This window comes from Acanthopagrus latus, chromosome 1, assembly GCF_904848185.1.
Source record: "Acanthopagrus latus isolate v.2019 chromosome 1, fAcaLat1.1, whole genome shotgun sequence".
In the NCBI taxonomy this organism is placed as follows: Eukaryota; Metazoa; Chordata; class Actinopteri; order Spariformes; family Sparidae; genus Acanthopagrus; species Acanthopagrus latus.
The window spans coordinates 2115218-2134098 of NC_051039.1; the positions used below are offsets into that span (position 1 = coordinate 2115218).

Sequence of the window (18881 nt, forward strand, 5' to 3'; positions counted from 1 at the left end):
TCAGAGTTCATTAAGAGGAGATAAAAACCGTCCACAGACGCTGTCAGAGCTGAAAAACACATTTATTTAAGTGTCTCATTATTCAGTAACTCTTTGGTGAATCAGCTCATTATTGACGCTGAAGTAAAATATGGAGCTTTTTGTTTACGGCTGCATTTGAGATGTTTTGTGCTTCATTTCATCCAAGTTCAACTCGACATATTCAGCATGTTTTGGAACATAAAATTACTCTTATTAACAGCTGAAATTTGAGATTTTTAAGAGATGAAATGTGAAATTTCAGAGGCGACTTTGAGACTTCATGTTTAAAAACACAAAAGGACAGTTTTGATTTCTGAATGTCAAACACGTGATTTGAAAGTCATGTGATCATAAAATCAGATGATTAACTTTCATACAGGTGTCTCAGGTAGAAAGAAGCTGAGGTGAAGCGGTTCAGAGTCTGTGTGGTGTTTTTCTGTTCCAGTCGACAATCAGGAGGATGTTTGAGAAGAAATATTTAGAACCATCAGCTGTTCGGTGTGACGGTGTGATTGTTCTCTGCTGAAGCTTCCAGTTCGTTTGGTTTCTCTGCAGGACGTAAAATTAAACAAGTTTCAAACCTTGAATGAATATTTAATCACGTTTTATCTCCGACCTCGTTTACATTTTTAGTCACTGTATTTGTATTTGAAAACGTGCACAACGATATATTTTCATCCACTCTGCTGTGAATAAATCATATTTAAATAGTTTATATTTGTGTCGGCGTGTTTTATTTACTGTCTTTAAGGCTGAAGTTTGTGTTTTCTCCTCCTGATGATTTAACTTTCACTCTGATGCAGCTTTTAATCTACAAAGAAACTAAATTCAGCTACTGAACAAATGTAGTCGAGTGAAAAGTTAAATATTTGTCCTCAATGTGCCGGAGTGGAAGAACAGAGCAGCAGAACATGGAAACAGTCGACATCGTTTGAACCCCGGATCAGTTTGTTGTTGTGTTTTGGTAACAAACACAAGATCAACAACAACTTCATTAAAATGTCCGTACATTTGTTTATTTACAGCTTAAAAATGTAAACGTTTCAAATCCAAACTGAAACAAACGCTGTAATTTCATAACTGACGTGAGTTCAGAACTGAACTTTAACATCAGAGGAGGAAAAAAAGAATATAAAAATCTTCTTGTAAACATTTTTCATTTAAAAATAACTGTACAAGCTCTCAGCAAAAATGAGAATTAAAAAAACCAAACCACTGAGAAAATCTGGGTTCATGAGTTCAACTTTAAAAAATGATTAAAAAAATAAATAAATGATCACGAGGGGAGACCAGCAGCCAGGATGCTGCCCAGCAGAGTTCGATCCTTCAGAGCGTTTTCAACGTCCTTCTCCTCGATCTTCAGAAACACCTGCAGGAACAAATGTTCACACTTCAGATCTCTGGATTCCAACAACGGACCAAAAAACACCTGAAACATCTCAGTCGGTCCAGAACTAATTCACACAGAGCTGCAACGATCGACACGATGATCCATCAACTTTAAATGTTACTGCAGAGAACGTGTTGCTTTTCTTGACCTTACAGCAAGTTAAAGCTTTTTTTTTAGGATTAATCGTGATGATCAGAGGAACTAAGATGGAAATTTTCACTTCTATGAAATGTGTTCTGAGACTTGTTACTGCAAAACTGTCTGCTGGAGTTCAGTGACAGAAAATGTTTTTTTGAAAGTCATGAATCTGTTCCTGTCTCGTTTTAAATCACGCTCTTCTCTTGTTGTTAAACTCTTGTGAATCTTCAGACAGCACAAACACATGAAGCAGCTCCTGACAGTGACGCCGGGCTGCAGCGTGACAGGTGAGATGTTCGTACCTTCGTGAGTCGAGCCTCTTTAGCTTTCTTCAGCGCGATGATTCCTCGACTCTCCAGCAGACTGCAGAGAGACAAACACTCGCCCTGCCCGACCGCAGACACCTGCTGCTGGGCGCACAGACGGCTGTAAACCTCGTGGAGCTGGAACACAAACAGAGCAGCACAAATGTTAACAACATGCAGGCGGAGCTCCAGCACCACCTGCTGGAGGTTTGACATGAAGTCCAGTAGTCAAGACGTTGAGCCACTTTGTGATCTCATGATGTTTTAACTTTTAAACACCACAAACTGTATCAACGCTTCAGCATCTGCTGTCTACATGAACTCGTCGAGGTCGGCGTCTCACCTTCCCGAGGACGATCTCTTTGCTCTTTCCCTTGCGTATGAGCAGCAGCAGGCAGCAGACCAGCAGCTTCTGCTGCAGAGGGAAACTCTCTCCATCAGAGCCGCCGCACTGAGACGCCATCCGGTCGCCGTACACCTCCGACAGAACCCGCGCAACCTGCGGAAGGCTGACCCGTGAAGCTGCAGGCACCCGAGGACAGGAAGGGTTTGAGTTAGTGTTCGTCACGTGAGGAATAATAATCAGCTCGCAGACAATCAAAGCAGCGCTCACCTTTAGTTTCAGTTTCTGAGTCTGATGTTTTCTTCCTCTCGTCAGACTCCACAACCTCCACAGCTCGCCTGGAAAAATTAAGAAAACCAATTAAATGTTGAACAAATTCTATCAAAACACATTTTAACAACAGAGAGACGAACTCATGAAGACAAACACTGAGACAAAATGTCCCGGTGGGGTTGAGATTTGACGTGGAACCAGCAGAGACAGAACCTCGTACCTGCAGATGTCCAGAGCTTTCCTGGCGTCACCCGACACCGCCGACACTTTCCTGGCACAGAACTGAACCGCCGAGGCGTCCATGATCCCGTCAGCAGACGCCTGAGAGAAGATGGTTTAAACAGATTAATACAAAAGTCTCTTCATAAAGTGTTTTACAGTACTGAGGAGGTGAGATCTCCCTCCGTGTTCACCTGAGACAGTCTGTCCTGCACGATGGCGGTGAGCTCCTGTCGGCTGTAAGGAGGGAAGTGTAACAGCTGCGGGCGGCAGTGAGGCCGGGCCTGCAGCCGGGGCAGGATCCGGTCCGTCAGATCCAGAGCGTTGGCGATACCTGCGAACACGACGAGAGGTTTTAATAAGATGATGAGGACGCAATCTGCCCGTCTCGTGTTTTTAACTGAATGCTTACAGTTTTTGTTTTAGTCCTTCCTTTTATTTTGCTCTCTAAATCGCGTTTTCCTTTCAAAAATGCCGTTTTAAATTTGAATTGACTTGTTTTTTTTCCCAGTTCACCTTCTACCTGTGCATGTCACACGGTCAGGTGTTTACTGGTACAGAGGCTACAGCAGCGTGTCAGAAGGACTTCTGCAGGCAGCTGAAGCTCTTACCGATGAGGCAGAGGCGAGACTCGGGCAGGTACGGCCATTCAAAGATGGTGTAGAGGACGTCCTGAGATTTACTGTCCAGCTGGTCCATCTCGTCCAGAACAAGAAGCCTGAGGAGGTAAAGACAGTCAGCGTCAGGCCTCCCACCGCTTCAACAAGGACACATGACATCCACTGACTGTGGTAAATGTGGAAGGTGTCACTAAATGTTTCTTTGGTGCTGGTTACTCACACAGCCGGGCCCGAGGCCGACAGGAACCTCTGCAGTCCGTTCTGTCCGCCGGGTGCTTTCAGCTTGTCGGCCAGCAGCGGGAAGATGGCGTGGGAGCTGCGCAGGCTCATACAGTTCACCACCACCGTCTGAACGGACGACAGCTCGGCCTGACGGGACGCAACACGCCAACGTTAAATACTACAGACATAATCGGACCATAGCGGCTCCTCAGGTCACCCAACAGTCTGGGAATGTCTAGTGGTTTTCTTATGCCAGGTCTACATAGTTTCCTCAAAGTACCTTCATCTCCTGCACCACACAGTTGAGGCAGGCCGTCTTGCCGGTCCCTGGAGCTCCGGAGATGTAGAGGCTGCCGGGGAGCCGCTGCAGGACCTTCTCCTCCAGGAAGGATCGGATGGACGCTCGCTCGGCCTCTCGGGACAGCAGCCGCTCGGGGATGGCGGTGTGCAGCGCCTGCTTCACGCTCTGAAACCTCGACTCTGGAGGAGAAACACCCAAGTTAAATCGAGGACGGTTTTAAGGAGACTTCTGTAGGACGACCCAAAATATTCAGTTCACAAAAAATGAATCAATAAACAAAATAATCAATGTTTATTGAGGAGCTTCAGATCATTTTGTGATAGCCAACCAATTAAATAAAGAGCTGTTTCAGCTTTAAATGAAGCTTCTGTGGAATAAAGAAATGATCAGGGAATTTGGTTTTTGCCGTCGTGGTGCCATGTTGTTTTCGTTGATATTACTCTGAATATTTTGGGCAACAAAAGACATCAAACAAAGTTCGGGTTAAGCTCTTACTTTCTGCAAAGAGTCGAGCGACCGGCAGCTTCTTCCCCGAGTTTTGGCGTGCCGGGCTTCCAGCGAGCGCTCCCTGTCGCCTCGGGGACGATCCAGCGGTGGGCGACAGCGGCTGGCGTGGCGAGGAGGGAACCAGCTGACGGCGAGCCAACACCGGAGAGTTCTCGTCAAAGCCGAGCTTTCGGGGCGAAGACACAGACGGCTTGCTCTGCTTCGGCGGTGAACCCAACAGGCCGGCACCAAGATTACAGACGTTATCATCACCTGGAGACACAAAATACAAACAGTGTTACATTAAAGTTAATGTGGAGGAACTCGTACCTAAAAATGAGGCTGATGTTTGATGTTGGACTACAGCTAACATTCAAACTTTCTATTTATATTCTAGTTTATAGAATCAACATCAACCATGTGCTAAAATTCTTGTCGTGCTGTTGTGAATTTTAATATTCTTTTAATTCTCACTGAACAGAGTAAACATGTGCCTCCCTGTCCTGTGTGGAGTCTCACCTGTGCGTTTGCGGGGGCTGAGTGGGAGTCGTGGCTGGAGGCCAGGTGACGCCGGCTTTACTGCAGGATGTCTGGGTGAGAGAGAAGTGTGCAGGTGAGCAGGACGCCTCGGAGAGAGCGGCCCGATCCGGGTCAGGTGTTTGGTCGGCGATGGAGCCGGAGATTTCTCCAGCTTTGGCGTCTTGGGAGTTGAGGGAACTCTGCAGGATTTGCGGCGAGGGAACGCCAGCGTGGGCTGAGCCTGGCCCTGAGAGCGTGTGCTGGGCATCCTGTGTTTAATCTGAAACACGAAAAGAAAACTGATCAATCAGTACTGGGACTAAAAAAGAACAAGAATATATGAATAACTGTGTCCAATAACATGCATCATTAATTTTATATGCATATACATTTGCAAGAAAACTGCATTTTCATAGTGTCCCAAGAGTGTGAGGACACGTGATGGTAAATGCACAGATGATTTGTTTTGCTTATTTCATATTAATATTGACCATGTAGAGCAGGTGAAAATGTCAACAGGGTCTGATCAGTGCTGGATGTCTGTGGTTGATGAAGAAATAAATCTGATGTATTCTTTTAAAATGCAGAAACACGCCTATGTTCTTACTTATCTCCATCTCTCCCTCCATTCAGACAGAAAGGAGCGCTGTGTAGTTTTATAGAAGAAATTCAAACTCAGAATTTTAATATTTACAACATGAACGAGGCAATAATACACCCTCAGATGTATTTATTAGTCCTGTCAGTTAATAAACCAGCTGTTCTCAGAGCAAAATCAGGTCCCAGAACACTGTGTGAAGCTAGAAAGGTGGCAGGGTCCGCCACATATAAACAACGTATGGAACTGTGTGATCCTTTAAAGTCAGTTTGTTTATTCAGTCGTGTAAACAAAGAGTGTTTAGTCATAAAACGTCAGAGTAGATCTTTCTCTTCCTCCACAAAAGTTCGCAGTGCTCCTTTAAATGTGGTAATCAAACATGGCGACAGTGAGTAAAAAAGCATGTGTGGAAAATAAGAATCATATTGTGAAAGTACATTTTCAAACTTGCATGATCATGTTTAGGTCCTCTGTGGGCTTCCGTAGCAGCCACTAATACGACCAGCTTTAGCGTCCAAACTCTCTAAATACATCAATAACCTGCATTTAATCAAACAGCACCTAAAACTACAATAAATAAAACTATAATAATTCGTGTTTAAAGTCGTTGAAGCGTAAATCATCTTGACGTTAAAGCGCCGCAGAACAAACAATACAGTGAGGCTGTTAAATGGCGCCAAGACAGCGGAGGTCCCACCGGTGACGTACACATGAAAAACAGCCATAATTTAGCATTAACACACTGTTGGCTTCACCTAAAACATGTCGAGTTAACACTACAATCCCTCTGAAGGACAGTTTTGAAGATACGTGTAGTGAAAACGAAGTTAATCGCATTTTTTTTAGACGACAAACGACCGGAGCAGCTCTACTGTACAGCAGGACGCACTTCCGGGTGCGATGAGCGACATATTTCTCCGTTCGACACGTTAATTTACCGTTTTATTGAGTCGCTTACCGTCTTTAAACAGTGACAGAAGTGTTCTCGGGTCGGGGTTGAGTGTTTCTTCTCGTCTTGAAGTCCTCTGCGTCTCTCTCTGTCCGTCTTCTCCAGCACACTGAGCGCCAAATGCGTTCCCACCTCCTCCTACATCAGCTGAGTTTCCCGCCGCTGCTCGCTGATTGGTCCGCTCCGGCTGACTGCGGCGGCTTCCCCGATGCGCATTGGCTGAGCGTTACCGGGGGAAGTGACGTCAGCCTTAATGAGCCGGCAGTGCGTGTGGCGGGAGTTTCAATAGAGAGTTGTTTTGGCGGAATATAGTTTTCCCGGGAACGTCAGCTTTGTTTTGTTACACAGAAATGCAACGTGTCGAACACTCACCACCAGGGTCCATTCAAAATATCACTGTTTTAACAAAATAGGCCTTTTAATGTGGGTGACGTCGTTCAGAGTGTATTTTATATAAAACAGGCTACAAATAAATCATTTCTGATGCAGAGTAACACAAGTTCAGTTAATTTTTAAAGATCATAATGTGATTAAAAGAAAGCCCTGTCGTACTTTACTTAATAACAAAGCAGGTAGTTAAGCTAAGAGGAAATATCAGAAACTGTAAAAATATATTTAATATATATAATATAAAATTCTTTTTAGATGGACAAATAAACATCGCAACTGTGGTATGACGCTGTATAAATACATAAAACACATTTATTGATGTGTTTACCACGGAAACATTGTACATAAAGCAACAACATGAGCATAAATATGTTTACAATATATGTTTTAAGGCAGTGCAAGATCAGTAATCAAAATATTTTACATTTGCTGTCCAAAGTAGGCAAAATTCAAGCTGTTCATACTGATCTCCAGTCAGAAGAAGATAAAGTGCGACAGTAAACAGATTCAACAAGAAGGAAAAATAAAAGCACAGTGGTGAAGTTTCTGGATGCTGATATTCAGCTGACAGACGCTGGATGAGGCTGATAAAAAGCTTCACGTCAGAGCAGAAAACAGCAACATAAAAACACAGCAGTGCTGCTCAGATACACTCAGCAGAGATTAAAGGGACAGTAAGAGTTTGATCAGTGAGCAGAAGCTTCATATTGTCTGATGTGGGTCGTCCAGTACAGACGGTTACAGCAGTGGGACCAGTTTAAGATGAGAGCAGGAACCAGTTTCTCAGAACCAGCTGGAGATGAAAGTTTCCTTCCTGATGATGTTTTAAAATGATGGAAAGCTGCTCTGGTTCTGCGTCGAGGCACCATGTGACCAACAAGATTACACACAGTAGAACAAGTTCATTCATAAACACCTGGTGCTGGTTTTGGTCCTGATGAGAGCTGTAATAATAAGTCATCTAAAAGTAACTGGTGATGTTTTACAGGTTTGTTCCTCCATCAGGTCCGTTTGGCTGTTCAGGACCCAACAGTTCTTATCAAAGATGGGCTCAGTTTACCTGTTCAGTGTGTTTAAAGACTCCTGCATGATCTAAAATAATTAAATCAGAGACACGGTGTCCCTCAGTCGCTAACGAGGCCTCGCTGGAAGAATAACTGTCCGGCCTGGTAAAGAGGATTCACAACTGTTAGAAAACAAACAGCAGCAGTAAAAAGGTTCCAGTTCATCAACACATGTCTTCAAGCTCTGAGACTGTTGTGAGCGTCATCAGTCCATTTTGTGCAGTGCTGTGTGAGTTGTTGGTCTCTGGAGTCATCAGGGTTCCCATTTCAAGACCATTAGAGTTCTGCTCTGCTTCTGGTCCCGTCGGTCCACTCAGCTTCTTCTTCTTCTCTGAGAACATGGAAACAGTTTGTCAAACTCTATATTTATACAACTTCAACTTTCAGGTGATTCTACACTAATGAAAACATAATTATGAATATTATATCACAATAGATTTTTCTAAATCCTGCACACTGGACCTTCAACTAAGTTACTTTCCACCATTGATAAAATGCTGCAAAGAAAAAGTTTGTAACTTACTGATCTGTCTGAGATTCAGCAGGACGACAACAGCAACAACAACAACAACAACAACAGCAGCAACACCAACGTTCCCATCAGTCGTGTTTCCAGCACCTGAAAGAATCAGACAGGTGAGAAGGAGGTTTGAGTCGTTTACATCAGTGATGTTTCGTTTCAGCATCACAATGAACAGTTAACACACATTAACTCCACATGTGCTGCTGCTCATTGTGGCACCAGATGTGGCTTCAACACAGTGAATGTTGATTTTATCTGCTCTCATTAGAGACTGAAGGTAAATGTCAGCAGGTGTTAGTGGAGTCAACTCAGCTGGATGACTGGACTCTAAATCAGGAACAACACTGCATGTTAGTGAGGCTCCATTTGTTTTAAACTACAGAAGAAGAACCCACACAGTCAGATTATCCTGAACATTAAAAGATCTTGTAGGATGGAGAGTTGAACAGTTCTGAGAACCAGTTCAAGATAAATACCAGGATTGTCTGGCTCGGTCACGTCTGTCACTGGAGGAGCAGCTGTGCTGGAATTATCCGTCTTTGTTGAGTTCTGCTGTTCTGTTAATGTTTCAAATGGAAGAAAAGAAAAAGAAAAATCTACAGTTTTGTTTTATACATTTTAGAAATGGATCTGTACAGTATTAAACTCAGCCTGCTTACCAACAGTGATATAATGGACAAACAGCCCCGGGACAAAGATTCTGTACTGTCCGCTGTCAGACGGGCCCACTGAGGAGATCCGGAGAGTGATGGTTCCGTTCTTCAGGTCTTCACGGTTGAGAGTCGTCCTGCCTTTGTACTGATCCATCTGATCAGTAAGGAAGTCGTGTTGGTGTCGATATGCGTGGACGACATCTTTGCCCTGATGTTTGAGGTCCGGTCTCGTTACATCCAGCGGATTATCAGACAAGTCGAAATCAGCCGCCTGACACTGTAGAATGAGGTCGTCCCCTCCTTTCATCATGAACCGGCACTCTGTGGAGACAACCAGCACATTCACAGCATGAAAACATTTCAAAGTCACAGTTCATGTTTTTTTTTTGTGACACAATTCAAATAAACTGTAAATGTGATGTTTAGGGCCAATACCAGGTCAGCAGACTGGTTACTAGTCCAGCTGGAAAAGGAAATCTGCTTCTCCAGACTGTGTGGAGGAGCCGGTTTCCTCTCCCAGATGGACCTGTTACCCGACCACAGAGCCAAAACTAATAGTGACTCATTTACTGAGCGTGGTACAACAACTACTGAACCCCACAGAGAATCTCTGGGCTGACATCAGCAGGAAGCTGAGACACTAGACCCAACAACACAGACGAGCTGAAGGCTGCGATCACAGCAAACTGAGCTTCCATAACATCAGCTGCTGTCTGTCAGCAATAACCATCAAAATGAGAAAAAAAAAGGCTCAAAATATTTCACTTGTAATGAATCTACCTGTAAATATAGTTACTCAAATACTGCAGTCAGGTACAAGTTAGAGCTCCTCGTACTGCAACTGATGATTTCTATTGTCTGTGCTTTACACTTCCAGTCCACTTCAAATTAGAGGCAACGAATGTTTAAAATCAGGCTGAATCATTATAGACACACACGTGAATATGTCGTACACATGTGTGATTTACATCTACTCGTCCTTTTGTTGCTACAAAACTACTTTTGATTTGACTGACAGCTTCAGTACATTTGACATCTCACATATTCATGAGTGATTTTCACTTTCAAAGTCATATTTAACAGGATTTCTTCACTTTTACTGAAACATAACGTCTCTAAATGTCGTGTTTTCTCCACAACACAAAACATTTTCAGTTTATGGTCAAAGAAGGAAACCAGAAAATAAACACGTTTAACAAGCTGGAATCAGTGTTTTGTAACAAAAAATCTGATCTGATCATTGATCAGTTATCAAATCAGTCATCAGATCGATTCTCACTGCAGATCTACTGCTGCTTTATAATCACTCTTCCCAATAAATAATAGTGAAGGTGAGTAAATTGATCACCTGGCAGGTTCTGATAGTCTCAGTAACTTGCAGCCCATCTGCAGCTCCACACTGAACTGAATCATTAAACATGTATAAAGGTCGAATGTTAAACTTGCTTTAAGTTGTTGAGTTTGTTTATTTCCCGTCTCGCGCCACAGGAACGTTTAAATCCTCCATGTTGTGTCTTCACGTCGATCAGTTAGCTGTTATGCTAACTAAGAATGCTAATGTCCAGCGGCCGCCTGCTTGTTAAAATTAGTTATAAACGCTAAACACGACACAAGTGTTATAAACCGCAACAAGAAGTTAATGCGGACCCCTTTAACATGTAGCTGTCAGCTAGCGACATGTTAGCTGTCAGGTGCCGAAACATTCAACTTCAAACTCACCCGGAGAGTTTTCACATGATGTCGGAACAAGCAGAAAAGTGAACGTGACGAGCAGGAGAAGCTTCATTTTCACCGGACAGCAGCGAGGAAAGCAGTCAGAGATCATCACGAAGCTAAACTGTTGATGTTTACACGGTGAAGACGGTGAACCAGCGTGACCGGCCGCTGAATGAACTGAGTCTCACTCGTCGCGGCAGCAGTCGAAATCATAGTACCCGCCCAGAGAAAGAGAGAGGAGGGAGGAGGCGCCATTAAAGCCACAGCAGCACGGAGGTGCAGCAGGGGGGCGGAGACTCACTGAACCAAGTCCCGAACTGTGTTGCTGTCGGTTTTCACCCTCACAGAGAGCAAACAGCCAAGACTCCGCTAAAGGCGCTGAGATATACTGCTGGTTTAATCTCAAACACACACGACCAGTGAGCTCTCACTTTTAACACTCAACTGTCTAACGGTATTAAAAAAATATTTTCTATTTTCCTTTGTTTTTGTCAGTTTATGTTTATGTAAAGGGTTAAAAGAAGAATTTTTAAAAAAAAGTCCAATGTCAATAATGTCAATACAGATATTAAAAAGTCATAGAGACTGCAGTTCAGTAACTGATCAAGGTCTAATTCATGGTTTAAAAAAACAAATTAAAAGTGTTTAAAATAGTCATGTGGTTTAAAAATAGACTGCTATACTTGAGAGTACTGCAATTCATCTGAGGCAATACTAAGTATTTTTGGTCAATACCTCAGGAAGTCAATCGTCTAATATGTCTTTTTGTTAAGGAGAGAATAAATCCTGCAGTTGAGCTGAAGCCAAGTTAAGTTTTCTGCCTCTTTGTTCCAACATACAGCATACAGAACTGCAGGGCTCGGAACACACCTCCTCCTGGTACCCACCGGACCAGGGGGGCAACATCTAGAACGGTTTTATAGTGAGTCACTTCCTGTATCAGTTCATCTGCTGCAGCACTGAGACAACACGTTTTACTCTGGGCTGAAAAAAAACAACAACAGATGATTTCTCTAAACGTGAAGAGAAAAACGTAGTAATTTATATTATAGTGTTTATTTTATTTTTTGGAGGATTTTAGCACCACTACATGTTTTTGCAGACTTGGTATGACACCACTACATACACTAGTTAACTTTACACGTCAGTTAGTTTGTAATAAAATAAAACACCACTCAATTCATTCTCTACAGAAATACGACCTGATTACAGACTAACTCCATTAAATGAACACAACAGCCACAGCCACAACTGAACGCTGCAGTAAAACACATTAAAGTCTTCAGTCTGTCTCTACAGAGATCATATAAATGTGTATTTTTACCTCATTCTGGAAGTTTTACAGAAAGTCCTCATGTCCTGCAGCTGCCAGATCTTCTCTTCCTGTCTTTCTGTCACACATGGCTCAGTCTCCGCCCCTTTACATGATTTTCGCGCCATTTCAGGACGCTCACAATTCTCATTGGCCAGTGAGGTTTTTTATAAACGATACAACTTTATTCATATCGCGTCATTGACAATTATCTTGACAGGTTGTTGAGAATAAGTTTTACGTCTTTTTCAGCCTTTAAAGTCGCAGTTTGACCAGATTGTTTCATAAAACTTAGACTCTGGCGGACCCTGCCACCTTTCTACCTTCACACTGTATTCTGGGAACTTATTTCCCTCACAGAACAGCTTGTTAAATCATTTTTGAAAAAAAAAAAATATATATCTGAGTTTGTATTATTACCTTATTAATATTGTGAATATCAATGAGGTAATAATAGATATAACGAGCCGATTACTCCAAAAAATAATTTACCACCAAAACAAATGTAATCAGATGCATTTATTACAGTCCGTTATATTTATTGGATCAGCTAAAAATAATTTTTGAATGCAAATAATTATTGTATTAGACACCCTTAGAGTCCATGTAGTGACAAGTTTCGACCACAAGGTGGAAAAAGAGTCAATCCAGTGAATACAGATGTAACACATCTGCCCCACCACTGAACTGAAGCAGTTCCACAAATAAACAGAGTAATTGATCATTTCTCAGACACACTTGACAATTTCTGAGTGAAACCACTGAAGCAAGTAATAAACTGCTGGACTAAATCTGTGTCCTCATGTCTCCACATCAGAACTACTTGTGAGGAGTGTGTTTGTAACAGTGAATGAAGTAGAGAATGGAAAACATGAAATATCTGGTCTTTGTCCTGTTTTCAGTCTGTGACAAACATCATGAACAAGTTGTCACATTGTGTTTTCTGCTCAGCTTTAGAATCAGGTGTAAATAAAGACTCAGTGCCACAGTCAACAACATTAATGTTAATGCTCTCTACTTCAAATCCAGCTTGTCCACAGCAAGGAGTCATTAAGAGACACCTGAAGATGATCAGATAATAATTCAGCTCACTCACCTGAGATCACTGCAGGAAAAGTCCCAACACACACAAACACTAAAAACATCATCAGCTGCATTATTCCAGTTTCTGTCCTCCAACAAGTGATGAGATGATGTCCAGCAGACAGATGATGAGGCTGTGATCAGTGTTAGACCTTCACAGTTCACTATACTGCACTGTACACTCAGTAACAAGCTGACCATGGTTACACCGACAGAAACCGGATGTGGTGTTGGTGGAAAAAATAAAGTACTCAGAATTGAGCAGAAGTGTACAAATCCCACTGTGAATATATGACGGTACAAACCGTTTTATCTGAAAACTTAACAGACATTTTCTGTGAAAAGCAAGTGAAGCGAAAAGTACATTTTATAAGAACTATCTTACGAAGGATAGTGCGGACAACTTTATTCTGAAAAGGATGAAAACGGAGAGCGACGTCCGATTGATAGCAATCTTGCAGTGGATTGTCATACACACACACACACACACACACACACACACACACACACACACACACACACACACACACACACACACACACACTGAATCCAGAGCTGCAGATTTTTGCGAAGGTATAACATTTTTTTCCGTTTAGACGTCGACAGGCGGACAACTCAATATGCGCCCCGCCCTCACCGTCACAGTTCTGTGTCAGAGTTAATCTCTGTCTTCTTCTCATCGTTCAGTCCGAACAGGAACTTTGTCTTCGAGTTTGTTCTGAACGCTGCATTAAATCTACTCTGTTGTATTTTTCACGTCGGACGCTGAAAAATCCCAAAGATTATTATTTTATTCACTTCCGCAAGGCATGACGGGTAGTTGAAGAAGAGCTGTGTGACTTTAGACAAGACAGGTTTATCTGTATAGTAACATTCAGACACAAGAGACTCACAGGGACACACAACACTAACACAACACTAACACACTGTAACATACAGTTAAAAACAAGAGGGAAGACGGCACGAAACAAAACATTAAAACAAGTTAAGAAACAGGAAATTAAGCTAATAGAAAAAGAGACTTTCTTTCTTTCTTTTGGTTTTAACTTAAGACGCACCGTGACACACAGCAGTGCTGATATATTGCCTTCACGTTTCCTCTCACACTCTGATGAACAATCAACTCTGACATCACTGGGTAAGGGTTTTACTTTGTTTATATGTGGCGGACCCTGCCACCTTTCTAGCTTCAAAAACTATTCTGGGACCTTATTTTCCTCTGAGAACAGCTTGTTGATTCATTTTTGGAAGTAACAAATGTATAGTTTGTATTATACGGAAGCGCATTTCATTCACTGGATGAAATACATAAATAGCTTCTCGCGCATGCGCGGTTCATTTCCAGCCTGGAGGCGGAGAGGTGAACATCTCCTGCTCTGCCGGCTGCGCGAGGACTTGTTGCCCGCCTGAGAGCGCTTCTGGTCGGGGAGAGTCCACAGCAGCACCCGCTGCTCCTGAGAGGAGCCAGAACCAGACGGGCTTTCAGTCCGAGTCTCCACAAGTCTCAGTGACACCAGAACAAGTCCACACATTTGTCGAGAGGCGCTTTTTCAACAACAGTCGTTAGAGGGGCCGAAAACTCCATAAATACAGAGACAACAGCGAATATCGACAAGCAGGAAACACCGACAGAGACTCAGGAGGAGAAACTGGACCAGATCTGAACTCCGCTCATGTTGTAGCTCCGCCCTTTGTTCACTTTTCCTCTCCCCTTTTTCTGCTGCACTTTTTTTTTTTTTCTCTGTTAACTTCCATGTAGAATCAAACCACACGAGCATCAACTCTGTTCAACATCAGATCAGGATTTGTGGATATTCTAGTTTTTATCGCCCCACAACTGAACTGAAGCAGTTCCACAAATAAACAGAATAATCGATCATTTCTCAGACACACTTGACTCTTTCTGAGTGAAACCACTGAAGCAAGTAATAAACTGCTGGACTAAATCTGTGTCCTCATGTCTCCACATCAGAACTACTTGTGAGGAGTGTTTGTAACAGTGAATGAAGTAGAGAATGGAAAACATGAAATATCTGGTCTTTGTCCTGTTTTCAGTCTGTGACAAACATCATGAACAAGTTGTCACATTGTGTTTTCTGCTCAGCTTTAGAATCAGGTGTAAATAAAGACTCAGTGCCACAGTCAACAACATTAATGTTAATGCTCTCTCTACTTCAAATCCAGCTTGTCCACAGCAAGGAGTCATTAAGAGACACCTGAAGATGATCAGATAATAATTCAGCTCACTCACCTGAGATCACTGCAGGAAAAGTCCCAACACACACAAACACTAAAAACATCATCAGCTGCATTATTCCAGTTTCTGTCCTCCAACAAGTGATGAGATGATGTCCAGCAGACAGATGATGAGTCTGTGATCAGTGTTACACCTTCACAGTTCATTATACTGCACTGTACAATCTGCAGTAACAAGCATAGTTACACCGACAGAAACCGGATGTGGTGTTGGTGGAAAAAATAAAAGTACTCAGAATTGAGCAGAAGTGTACAAATTCCACTGTGAATATATGACGGTACAAACCGTTTTATCTGAAAACTTAACAGACATTTTCTGTGAAAAGCAAGTGAAGCGAAAAGTACATTTTATAAGAACTATCTTACGAAGGATAGTGCGGACAACTTTATTCTGAAAAGGATGAAAACGGAGAGCGACGTCCGATTGATCTTGCAGTGGATTGCCACACACACACACACACACACACACACACACACACACACACACACACACACACACACACACACTGAATCCAGAGCTGCAGATTTTTGCGAAGGTATAACATTTTTTTCCGTTTAGACGTCGACAGGCTGACAACTCAATATGCGCCCCGCCCTCACCGTCACAGTTCTGTGTCAGAGTTAATCTCTCTCTTCTTCTCATCGTTCAGTCCGAACAGGAACTTTGTCTTCGAGTTTGTTCTGAACGCTGCATTAAATCTACTCTGTTGTATTTTTCACGTCGGACGCTGAAAAATCCCAAAGATTATTATTTTATTCACTTCCGCAAGGCATGACGGGTAGTTGAAGAAGAGCCGTGTGACTTTAGACAAGACAGGTTTATCTGTATAGTAACATTCAGACACGAGAGACTCACAGGGACACACAACACTAACACAACACTAACACACTGTAACATACAGTTAAAATATTGTTAAAAACAAGAAGGAAGACGGCACGAAACAAAACATTAAAACAAGTTAAAAAACATGAAATTAAGCTAATAGAAAAAGAGACTTTCTTTCTTTTGGTTTTAACTTTAAACGCACCGTGACACACAGCAGTGCTGATATATTTCCTTCACGTTCCCTCTCACACTCTGATGAACAATCAACTCTGACATCACTGGGTGAGAGTTTTACTTAGTTTATATGTGGCGGACCCTGCCACCTTTCTAGCTTCAAACACTATTCTGGGACCTTATTTTCCTCTGAGAACAGCTTGTTGATTCATTTTTGGAAGTAACAAATGTATAGTTTGTATTATACGGAAGCGCATTTCATTCACTGGATGAAATACATAAATAGCTTATCGCGCATGCGCGGTTCATTTCCAGCCTGGAGGCGGAGAGGTGAACGTCTCCTGCTCTGCCGGCTGCGCGAGGACTCGTTGCCCGCCTGAGAGCGCTTCTGGTCGGGGAGAGTCCACAGCAGCACCCGCTGCTCCTGAGAGGAGCCAGAACCAGACGGGCTTTCAGTCCGAGTCTCCACAAGTCTCAGTGACACCAGAACAAGTCCACACATTTGTCGAGAGGCGCTTTTTCAACAACAGTCGTTAGAGGGGCCGAAAACTCCATAAATACAGAGACAACAGCGAATATCGACAAGCAGGAAACACCGACAGAGACTCAGGAGGAGAAACTGGACCAGATCTGAACTCCGCTCATGTTGTAGCTCCGCCCTTTGTTCACTTTTCCTCTGCAGACTAGCCCCTTTTTTCTCTGTTAACTTCCATGTAGAATCAAACCACAGGAGCATCAACTCTGTTCAACATCAGATCAGGATTTGTGGATATTCTAGTTTTTATCGCCCCACAACTGAACTGAAGCAGTTCCACAAATAAACAGAATAATCGATCATTTCTCAGACACACTTGACTCTTTCTGAGTGAAACCACTGAAGCAAGTAATAAACTGCTGGACTAAATCTGTGTCCTCATGTCTCCACATCAGAACTACTTGTGAGGAGTGTGTTTGTAACAGTGAATGAAGTAGAGAATGGAAAACATGAAATATCTGGTCTTTGTCCTGTTTTCAGTCTGTGACAAACATCATGAACAAGTTGTCACATTGTGTTTTCTGCTCAGCTTTAGAATCAGGTGTAAATAAAGACTCAGTGCCACAGTCAACAACATTAATGTTAATGCTCTCTCTACTTCAAATCCAGCTTGTCCACAGCAAGGAGTCATTAAGAGACACCTGAAGATGATCAGATAATAATTCAGCTCACTCACCTGAGATCACTGCAGGAAAAGTCCCAACACACACAAACACTAAAAACATCATCAGCTGCATTATTCCAGTTTCTGTCCTCAAACAAGTGATGAGATGATGTCCAGCAGACAGATGATGAGTCTGTGATCAGTGTTACACCTTCACAGTTCATTATACTGCACTGTACAATCTGCAGTAACAAGCATAGTTACACCGACAGAAACCGGATGTGGTGTTGGTGGAAAAAAATACAGTACTAATAATTGGACTGAACTGTACAAATTCCACTGTGAATAAATCACAGTAGAAACCGTTTTATCTGAAAAGTTCAAAAACATTTTCTGTGACAAGTTACTGAAGCGAAAACTGTATTTTATAAGAACTAAGAACTGTGGACAACTTTATTCTGAAAGACTGAAACTGAAAAGCGCTTCCTAATTCATTGACTGCGCAATGGCAAGTTCTCTCATTCGCAGACGTCCGATACAGCATGTTGTTAACGTTAGAAAGTGGCACACATGTTGATATTCAGGTTCACAGGCGGACAACTCACTTAAAGTCCCGCCCTCACTGTCACAGTTGTGGTGTCAGAGTTAATCTCTGTCTTCTTCTCATCGTTCAGTCCAAACAGGAACTTTGTCCTCGAGTTTGTTCTGATCGCTGCATTAAATCTACTCTGTTGTATTTTTCACGTCAGATGCTGAAAAATCCCAAAGATTATGATTTTATTCACTTCCGCTACAACACTAACACAACACTAACACACTGTAACATACAGTTAAAATACAGTTAATAACAAGAAAGAACATTAAACATTACTTTACTTTTTTCCTTCCATTGTTTGAGGTGGAGGAAAAGCGTCTGTCGTCCGGTCTGTACCACCGACTCTTCGTCACACGTCCGTCCGAAAAACAGCGTCTGTGCCCGGCAGAGAGCCACGCAGCTCCCGCTGTTCACTGGCGGTTATTACAAGTGAAAACTTGAACTCACAATGTCTTTGTCGCCTTCAGCTGTCGTGTGGTTGCAGTTACTGTCTCTGACAGCTGATATAGAAAATTAAATCAGCACATTTAATGAGGAAACGTCACCGGGCGCTCAGCCCTCCTGACCGAGGCTTCGGTGAACTTCCCCCCGGAGAACAGCGTCCCTCTCCCGCAGCGGAGCCAGACAGGGTCCGTTATTACTGATGGAGATGATGCGATGCGACTTGTAAACAGGCTGATGAATTATCAGCACTTTGTTTGGTATGTTGGCTCATTTCTTTGTGACACCAGGCTCGTGTTTGACAGATAAATCATTAGCTGTATCT

The 18881-nt window shown here is 42.7% G+C and overlaps 2 protein-coding genes across 4 annotated transcripts; both read right to left on the reverse strand.

Moving 5' to 3' along the window:
* Positions 1–1011: 1011 nt before the first annotated feature.
* cdc6 (cell division cycle 6 homolog (S. cerevisiae)) lies at positions 1012–6552 on the reverse strand. The gene is made up of 12 exons (XM_037102322.1): positions 6394–6552; positions 4838–5117; positions 4328–4591; positions 3812–4011; positions 3530–3678; positions 3301–3407; positions 2884–3023; positions 2691–2791; positions 2468–2535; positions 2198–2376; positions 1852–1992; positions 1012–1390 (listed from the first exon to the last, which is right to left on the reverse strand). The coding sequence occupies exons 2-12, from the start codon at positions 5103–5105 to the stop codon at positions 1298–1300; spliced, it is 1710 nt and encodes a 569-aa protein (XP_036958217.1). The 5' UTR covers positions 5106–5117; positions 6394–6552; the 3' UTR covers positions 1012–1297.
* A 357-nt stretch (positions 6553–6909) lies between these two features.
* On the reverse strand, positions 6910–13255 carry LOC119014053. 3 transcript variants are annotated; one of them, XM_037089065.1, is made up of 5 exons: positions 13139–13255; positions 9021–9335; positions 8838–8918; positions 8362–8457; positions 6910–8169 (listed from the first exon to the last, which is right to left on the reverse strand). In XM_037089065.1, the coding sequence occupies exons 1-5, from the start codon at positions 13197–13199 to the stop codon at positions 8003–8005; spliced, it is 720 nt and encodes a 239-aa protein (XP_036944960.1). In that variant the 5' UTR covers positions 13200–13255; the 3' UTR covers positions 6910–8002. The 3 variants fall into 3 exon arrangements, with proteins under 3 accessions (XP_036944960.1, XP_036945036.1, XP_036944888.1); XM_037089141.1 differs by lacking the exon at positions 13139–13255 and adding an exon at positions 12055–12141; XM_037088993.1 differs by lacking the exon at positions 13139–13255 and adding an exon at positions 10734–11006.
* Between the last annotated feature and the right edge of the window lie 5626 nt (positions 13256–18881).